General features: G+C 48.3%; 1 protein-coding gene across 1 annotated transcript in view; it reads left to right on the top strand.

The window, feature by feature from the left end:
* The first annotated feature begins 6,749 nt into the window (after positions 1 to 6,749).
* The window catches only part of LOC129675959 (polyubiquitin-like), a 2,557-nt gene continuing 294 nt past the window's right edge, over positions 6,750 to 9,012 (top strand). Inside the window, 3 exon segments of the mRNA XM_055606143.1 lie at positions 6,750 to 6,835; positions 8,918 to 9,008; positions 9,011 to 9,012. The exon segment at positions 9,011 to 9,012 is cut by the window's right edge and continues 294 nt beyond it. Coding sequence (XP_055462118.1) covers positions 8,921 to 9,008; positions 9,011 to 9,012 — 90 coding nt within the window. The 5' untranslated portion in view covers positions 6,750 to 6,835; positions 8,918 to 8,920.

Raw genomic sequence — 9,012 nt, 5'->3', positions numbered from 1 at the left:
GACGCACTGGCTTAATGAGCTTGCTGAAGGTTCTTTCTCCCTAATGTCAAAATGTTTGAAAGAAGTTGATGGTTATTTTTAAAATGATCTGTCCGGTCTGACAGGAAACTAATTACCTGCTTCTGTTTTACCTTTATCTTTTCCCAATAGTCAGGATGAGGGAAAACAGCAGGGGAATCATCATTGGGCTTGTGCTAGGAATGGGGCTTCTCCAGAGAGTTATGAACCTTTGTTCTTCTTGATTTGTTTTGTTTGAGACAGGGTTTCTCTATGTAGTCCTGGCTATCCTGGAACTTGCTTTGTAGACCAGGCTGGCCTCTAACTCACAGAGATCTACCTCTCTCTGCCTGGGATTAGATTAGGTTAAATGATTATATTAAAGTGCTGGGTTTAGATTAAAGGGCCTGCCACCAGCAGCTGGCAAAAGTATGCTTTTTCAACTGCTGGATTATCTTTTTTTTTTTTTTTTTTCAAGACAGGGTTTCTCTGTGTAGCATTGGCTGTCCTGGACTCACTTCGTAGACCAGGCTGGCCTGGAACTCACAGAGATCTACCTCCCTATGCCTCCCCTAGTGCTGGGATTACAGCCTTGTGCCACCTCACCTCGCTTTTCAACTGCTGAGTTTTATTTTAAGCTAGGAGAAGTGGTTCATGCCTGTATTTCCAGCATTAGGGAGGCCCAGCTATAATGATGAGTTCCAGGCCACTGTGGGATGGAACTTTTTTTTTTAATAGGGAATGAAGCTAGACAATTCAGTGGTACGTACTGTTAGTCCCAACACTCAGGAGGCAAGAGGCAGGCAGCTCTCTGAGTTCAAGGCCAGCCTGGTCTACAGAGAGAGTTGTAAGACAATCAGGGCTACACAGAAACTCTGTCTTGAGAAACCAAAACAAAACAAAAAATGGGGAATGAGAACAATATATGACATATATGCATGGCTCTGTCTTCATGAAACCTGGTAGTTAGCATGTTAACAAAAATATTAATTAAGAAGTTATTTTACAGCTAAAAAAAAGTCTATGAGTGGTGGACTTCAGAGAAAGAAGGATGGATGCTAAGGACTCGGGGAGGAGAGAGCTAAATGTTTAATGGGGAATGGTTCCAGTTTTGAAAGATGGGTGGTCTGGCTCAGTTCTGTGTATTAGCACTTGGAATGCTGAGGCAGGAGGATTACCTGGAGTTTGTTATCAGCCTGAGCTACAGAGCATGAAACTCTCAAGAGAGCACAGGTGTCTGGAGAGATGGTCCAGCAGTCACAAAGACTTGATGTTCTTGCAGAGGACCAAGGTTTGGTTCCCAGCACCCACGGGGCAGCTTATAGCCATCTATAACTCCAGGACCTGTGAATTCTATACCGCCCTCTGTTGGGTACTGCATGCGCGTGGTGCCCAGACCATACATGCAAGCAGACACCCTTACAAATAAAATATTAAAAAAAAAAATCAAATCTCTAGACAAACAGGGGCTTAGTGAGTTGGCTTAGTTGAGCTGGCTTAGTGAGTAACATGGTAGCTACAAGTTCAAAGTGTAAAGTGACTCCACACTGTTGATCTCTGGCCTCCACACGCCTGACATAACACACCCCACACCAAATAATGCACAAATAAAATGGTTTTTGTTTTGTTTTGTTTTTGAGCTGAGCTTGGTGGCACACCAGCACTCGGGAGACAGAGGCAGTCAGAACTCTGTGAGTTTGAGGTCAGCCTGGTCTATGAGTTCAGGACAGCCAGGGCTGTTACACAGAGAAATAACTCCTGTCTGGAAAAACAAAACAAAACAAAAACAACAAACAAGGAAGGCGTGGAGGGAGTGCCACAGATGCTGTGTTTTGGGGTGCAGGGTCAAGAGGTACAAACAGTTCCCTTTTGGGGACCAGGGCTCCGTCAAGCTGAGATTCATTGGGTTCTTTGCAGAAACCGTTTCAGGGTTATGAGGTATGAGCCTGAAGGGTTTAAGTTAGCCTGGGTGAGGTGACTCCATTTTGAAAAAAGAAACCGTCTTGACTGGGAGCTGAACTCAGGTACCAGGAAATATCACAGAATGTGCACCTGGCAGAAAACAAAGTTAGCTCTCCAAGCAACGGCCTCCGCCTCCAGGAAATAGCACAGAATAAATGTTTAGTGAAAAAATAGAGATAATCTCCCCTGGCAATTGTGATTATGTAACTGGTCACCTCTCCCCAATTCTGTAACGTCATGAACCCCCATGCTTTCTCCCATGGAAACATGTACACACACACACACACACACACACACACACACACACACCATGCTTGCTGTCATGGAAACCCCCTGCTTCCAGTCTTTCCCTTTAAAAACCTGGCTCACGGTCCCACTTCTCTATTGCTGTGTTCGTGAGACTTGGCTCCTGAATTCAATTGCTCGTGTAATAAAGCTCTCTTGCTCTTGCATCAAGTCATCTCCTGGTGGTCTCTGAGGGTTCCGTGATCCTGGTATTACAAGCCGAGCTGCTGTTTAAGAAAGATATTCTAGCTGATTTGGGTGGTGGTGGCATACATCTTTAATTTCAGCACTCAGGAGGCAGAGGTAGGTGGATCTCTGAGTCCAAGGCCAGCCTGGTTTATAGAGCAAGTTCCAGGAGAGCCAGGGCTACAACAGAGAAACCCTGTCCTGAAAATACAGAAAAACAAAAACAAAAGAAACCCCAAGGTATTTTAATGTAGGCTTAGGCCTGGTGTGGGGTTCCCAAAGAGTGTGGATAAGGGCTCCTCTGTGTTTTTTGTTGGTGGAATAGGACTTAGGTGGGGTTTGAGTTATTGTGTCTCTACAGGGTTGCTAGGAAACCTAAAAGACTGGGTGGTCCCTGAGGGAGTCTGCCAGGGTTATAATCCTTAAGGGTTCAGTCAATTCCACAGCAATTGAGGAGGTGGGGTACTTTTACTGTAAACAGTGTGATATTTTGGGTGATGTGTGCAGGAAGGAATGAGGCCACACCCAAGTCCATAAGCATTCAGCCCTAAGCATGGTTCACTGCTACTTTAACATAAAATATCTGTATGACTGCAATAGAAACTCAACAGAGGCAGCCTTTACAGACAATATTGTCTGTATTGGATTTCATTTATTTATTTGAGGTTACTGGCCAAGGTAAAGAGAGAGAAAAACACTTCCTGTTTATGAATAAGGTTAGAGATGCTGAACTCTGGCCTCAGCTTACACAGGACCCAGCCTGGGATCTACATGTTTCTAATTTTGGAAAATTTGAAGAATTACTTGGGTTTGGTTTGGGGTTTTTGTTTGTTTGTTTGCTACACACAGAGAAACCTTGCCTCCAGAAGAAAAAAAACAAAAACCAAAAGCAAAGAAAAACAGGTAGTAAGCAGAGTGATCTTCTCGGTGGGCCAGGGCTGAGTATTGTGTGAGCTGAGGCGGAGCTCAGCCTTTCTATGCTTGTTCATAAACAGGAAGCAGAACACAGCGCCCTTTTGCACAAGAGGCCTTGACAACCTCGTCTGGTTACACAACCCATGACAGAACAGACTTCTGGCTCCACACTTCCTTTTGGGGAAAGGAAAAACACCAACTGACCCTTGGTCCCATCCCCTATTACAGAATCCAGTCACACACCAGGTGTGACCCTTCAGAGCAGGCTGACCCAGCAGGAACACTCAGGCATCGCCCATCCCCACCCCCATCCAATCGCATGAGCAGGTGTCCTCAGCCAATCCCTTCCCTGTTGCTGGGCGCCTTCCTCTGTCCCCATTGGTCCCAGCTCTGAAGTAATGTCCCTGGCAGCCTGCAAAGGACGGATCTGTGATTTGTGTGTGGAACGAACTGCAAAAGGAATCCAGTGAGTCATGGGACTTCCAGCACATTCTCGAAGTTCCCATTCTAGGTCAGGAGGTTTGAGATTTTAATGCTGTAACTTGATAGGTAACTCCTCAGGCCAAGTAGGACTTGGAGACCTGTCCTAGGTCCCTTTCAGAAAACAGACCCCAGCTTCTCCATAGGGGACAATCTGAGGATACAGGATTCTATGTGGGTGGCAGTGCCCATCAATGTGACTTATCTATGAGTGTCTTATCCCCTCCTTAACCCTCAGGATTGTGACAAACTTGTTGGATGGCTCACTCCTGGCTGGGAAGCTGCTGTGCTGGGGAACAGCAGCCAGCTCTAGAAGGAGGCCATTTGCTTCTATCCTGCTCACCCAGTGCCCTTGAAAAATAGGTCACCTCTGTTTGTTGAGAGAACACACTGATGGGGTAAAAACAAAACCAAATATACAGTTTGGATGTAAAGTTAAGAGGGGGATTAAGTAGGGGTGTTCAGGAAAGGTTGCAAGAAACAAAGGGTGGAGGTATGGAAAAAAATACATCGTATGTATGTACGTATACAATTCCAAAGATTATATGGGAGGCTGGAGCCAGGTGTGGTGGTGCACGCTTTTAATCCCAGCACTGGGGAGGCACAGGCATTGGATATCTGTGAGTTTGGGGCCAGCCTGGTTTACAGAGTTCCAGGACAGCCAGGGCCACATGGAGAAACCAAAACATAAAAATAAAAATCCACATGTTGACTTTTCCAGAGAACTTTTTCTTTGGGTGAAAAAATTTTTCTTTTTGATAAAAATTACCAATTACATAACAATGGGTTTCATACATGTAAATGAGTCATACATGTAATACAATGTATTTTGATGTTTGTTGGAAATAAGATAATCTATTACTTACACATTTGCCCTCATTTCTCTTTTCCTTACCCCAGACCCTCTGAACATTTCTTCCTTTGAAGCTAACCCTTGGCCAGGTGCAGCCCTCTTCCTCCTCCTCTCCCTCCCCCACCTCTGAAATCAATGCTCCTTGGCTCTGAACCTTCTCGACTCTGGAAAAAGCTGATGCCACAAAGCTGGTGACTCAGACAAGAAACAGGAATCACGAGGCTGAAGCAAAGTCACAGCCAAATATAGCATGGTGTGTCTGGAAGCAGTATCACTTTAGAATCAACCTCAGTGTTTTGTTCTCTTCTAAACTTCTGCCTGATATGGAGAAATAACTGACCTTCACAGAAATCTGCCTCAGAAACCACCGAGCTTCCCCACCAAACCTGGAGAATGACATTTTAATGTCCCAGTGGCATATGACTTCATTCATGGAAAATCACAGATATTAACGTCCATTTTGACCAACACCCCTGATCTTGACTTTTTACGTCTCCCTAAACCAACGGGGAGGTGAACATGCCTGAAATCTCAGCACCTGGGTGGTAGAGGCAGGAGTTTCACTGCCAAGTTTAGAGCCCAAGCCTGGTCTACATCCTAAGTCCCAGGGCAGCCAGGGCTACATATGGAGACCCTGTCTCAAAAACGTCAAAAATTGCTGAAATTAAAGGCAGGCACCACCATGCCTGGCTATAGACAGGGTTTCTGCGTATAGCCCTGGCTGTCCTGGTGCTCACTCTGTAGACCAGGCTGTCCCTGAACTCACAGAGATCCGCCTGCCTCTGCTGGGATACAAAGGCGTGCTCCACCACCACCCAGCTATAAGTGCAGTCCTAAACGAGGTTGTATCTCATTGAATGAATTAAGGGGCTGGGGGACGTAGTTTAATGAAAAAGTACTTGAGGTTTCAATTAAAAATCCGGGTTAGGCCTGGTGTATGGTTGCACCCACCTTTAATCCCAGCACTTGGGAGGCAGAGGCAGGAGGATCTCTAAATTTGAGGTCTGGTCAGCATAGCATGTTCCAGGACAGAGTTACCTGTTGAGACCCTGTCTCAGCCACAAAAATAAGCAGCTGGATGTGTGGCTCATGCCTTTAATCCCAGAGCAGAGGCAGGGGGATCTCTGACTTTAAGGCCAGCCTGGTCTACACAGTGAGGTCCAGGACGCCCAGGGCTACACAGAGAAACTCTATCTTGAAGAAGACAAACAAACAAAAAACCCAAAAACAAAACAAAAAAAAAAATTAAGGGCTTCAATGGGTTCAGTCTCTAAGGTAGGCTAAATATGAACAAAATTTTTGAAATCTTGACGTTTCCTTAGTGACAATCACATAGCACCTTCTAGAATCCCAGGACACCAAGGGTAAACACGCTCAAGAAGAGCCTGGAAAGATCGAGTTCTGCTGGGCTTCAGGGTCCAATGCCAACAGTATTCAAGAACTGTGTGGGCTGAGCTTTCCTTAACGAATTCACATTCGTTTCCCAAATCGGAGAGAGATTGCCTCCTTTATAATTTTTTAAAAAACCTTTGTCATTTCCCTTCTTTTAAGATTTTGCACCGTCATCCACCCTGTCACCGTGCCAGGGTGTGAGGGCTGGGGGCAGGGACCTGCCAGGGCTGCGGAAACCTAGGGACCCTAGTGTGACAGGGACCCTATTGTGACAGGAGCCAAAGCTCGGGGTCCCCAGACGTGGGGAGGCGATTAGGAAGCCCCCTCCCCCGCCCCCAACCCTTAACAGGATTAGCCGGGGGCGCGCCCGGGCTCGGAGCCTAGTGCGCCTGCGCGCAGGTCCGCTCCGGCTGCGGCGATCCGAGCCGCGCTTTCACGTCAGGCGCGGACACATCACACGCGCTGATCCCTCCGCGGGGGTCGCACAAGGTCGCGCCCCTTCACCTCCACACAAAGCCCCGCACTCTCTCGGATCCACACACGAGCATTCCGCAAGAGGACCTTCAGGGTTTCAGCCGGTCGCTTCCGCGACAGAGGGAAGAAGGGCCTTAAGAAATAGTCCCTAATCGCATTACCGCGGAGGGATCGCGGGGAGGGGGCGGGGCTTGCGAGGATTATATAAAGGGACTCCAGGGCTTGCGCAGCCAGTTTCGTCGAGATCGCGAGTTTCGTCTCTTCTGTGAGGACTTGTCGCAGCCACCGCTGGTGAGTGCCCGGCCGCGTCACCTGACGGGGTCCTGAGGCGGGAGGGTGTGAGAGGACGCCCCGCGGCCCAGGGCGCTCGGTTTCCGCGGCCCGCGAGGGGCGCGGCTGTCCTGCGGCGGAGGACCCGGCGGCGGCCAGATGGCGGCCGAGTGGAAGCCTGAAGGGGAAGACGCGCGGCCCTGACGCGCCTGAGGTTTGGGGGGGGGTCGGAGGCAGAGCAGGCCCGCGAGGCCGCTCCCGCCGGGAACTCGGGAGGGGGCGGGGCGGGGCGGGGCGGGAAGGCGGGTTGCGAGAACGGTGGGGGCTGGACCGGCGGGAGAGGTCGGTCGGTTTCCGTTGCTAAATCCGGAAGTGCGGTTGAGACGTAGAGGGGAGGGTGGCGGCCCGGGTGACGTCGCAGTTTCTGTGAGCTCACAGTTTGTGGGGAGGCCCTTTCCCCGACGGCAGCTTCTACCCAGTTGTAGGACAGGGTTGGTCCTCGGCCTCGGGTAACCTCTCCAGATTGAGTGGACAGGAACGAGCAGTCCAGAGAGGGGGAAAAGTGAGCCTTTCCGGGTTTTGTTTCTTGTGTCGTTGTTGAGAGGCGTTCGCTGCATGGCCATGGCTGCCTAGACCAGCGTGGTTTTGAGTTGGTTTGGTTTTCTTCTGGGTATCCTTAGCTGTCCTAGGCTCCCTTGGTAGACCAGACTGGTCTCGAACTCACAGCTATCTGCTTCCTCCCCAAGTGCTGGGATTATAGGAGTGTGCCACCGTGCCGGACTAGACTAGGCTGCCAGGTTTTTCATTTCTTGGTTTTCGAAGTAGGTTTTCTCTGTGAAGACCATGATGGCCTCGAACTCAGACATTCTCTGCCTCTCTGAGTGCCACCACACCCAGCAGGACCAGGGTGTTCTTAAACTAGAACCCCTGCCTCTACTATCTATGCGATTCATGGCCAGTGCCACCATTCCAGACTGTCTTTTTTGTTCATTGGAGGTGGGAAGGTTGAGGGAGGATCTCACTGTCTGATCTCCCAACTCCAGAGATCTGTCTCGTCTCTCTCCAGGGCTCAGACCTCGTTTGTTAAGGCAGTCTGTAGTAGTAACTGCCTGTATCAACCAGACTGGACCTATGGGATTCTCCTAATTCTGCCTCCTACATTCTGTGATTTCCTTCCGATTTGGAGTGGGTCCTTCTAACTCTCCAGAGTTGTAATGTGGATCAGGCTTTCCTCCAAAGTATGCAAATAGCAACTAACTTTCAGCTTTGGGTTCTGCAGTCTCCACACTGCCAAGTTGCTAATAACAGACAATTTTCACCTAGGCCCCCCCCCCTTTTTTTTTTCTTTTTGTGTAGCTTTTTTTTTTTTTTTTTTAGATTTACTTGTTAGGTATACAATGTTCTGCCTGCCTATATGCCTGCAGGCCAGAAGAGGGCACTGGATCTCATTGTAGATGGTTGTAAGCCACCCTGTGGTTGCTGGGAATTAAACTCCGGACCTTTGGAAGAGCAGTCAGTGCTCTTAACCTCTGAGCCATCTATCCAGCCCTGTTTCTTTACTTTTTTTGAGGCATGAATTTTATTTTAGTTTTCAAGGCAAGGTTCTTCTTTGTAGACTGGTTTTTATAGATCAGGGTTGACCTCAAACTCAGATACTCCTGCCTCTGCCTCTCTTGAGTGCTGGGATTACAGGCATGTGTCTCTATGCCACTGGATTTTATTTTCTTGTTGGCTTTAGGACAAAAGCCAATGTCTTTATTCCCAGTACTTGGGAGACAGAGGCAGGCGACCTCTGAGTTCCAGGACAGCCAAGACAACACATAGAAACCTGTCTTGAAAGACCAAAAATTTGATGACATAGTGGTGTACTCAGGAGTCTAAGGCAGGGGGATCCCTGAATTCAAAGCCAGCCTTAGACTGATCTACAAAGCAAGTCCAGGACTACCAGGGCTACAAAGAGAGACGCTGTCTCAAAAACAAAGACAGGGTCTGTGGCTAGAAACTTGCTTTGTAGACTAAGTTGGCATCCAATTCACCCAACTGTTGATGTCACCCAACAAACTGGTGTCATTCCTGATCTGTTTATTGTTTTCTTTTTAACAGACAATGCAGATCTTCGTGAAAACCTTAACTGGTAAAACCATCACCCTAGAGGTCGAGCCCAGTGACACCATTGAGAATGTCAAGGCAAAGATCCA

This window comes from Psammomys obesus, unplaced genomic scaffold, assembly GCF_907164565.1.
Source record: "Psammomys obesus unplaced genomic scaffold, mPsaObe1.curated_primary_1811, whole genome shotgun sequence".
NCBI classification, from domain to species: Eukaryota; Metazoa; Chordata; class Mammalia; order Rodentia; family Muridae; genus Psammomys; species Psammomys obesus.
Note: the sequence above shows the minus strand (reverse complement) of the source record. Positions and strands in the feature narration are given on the sequence as shown.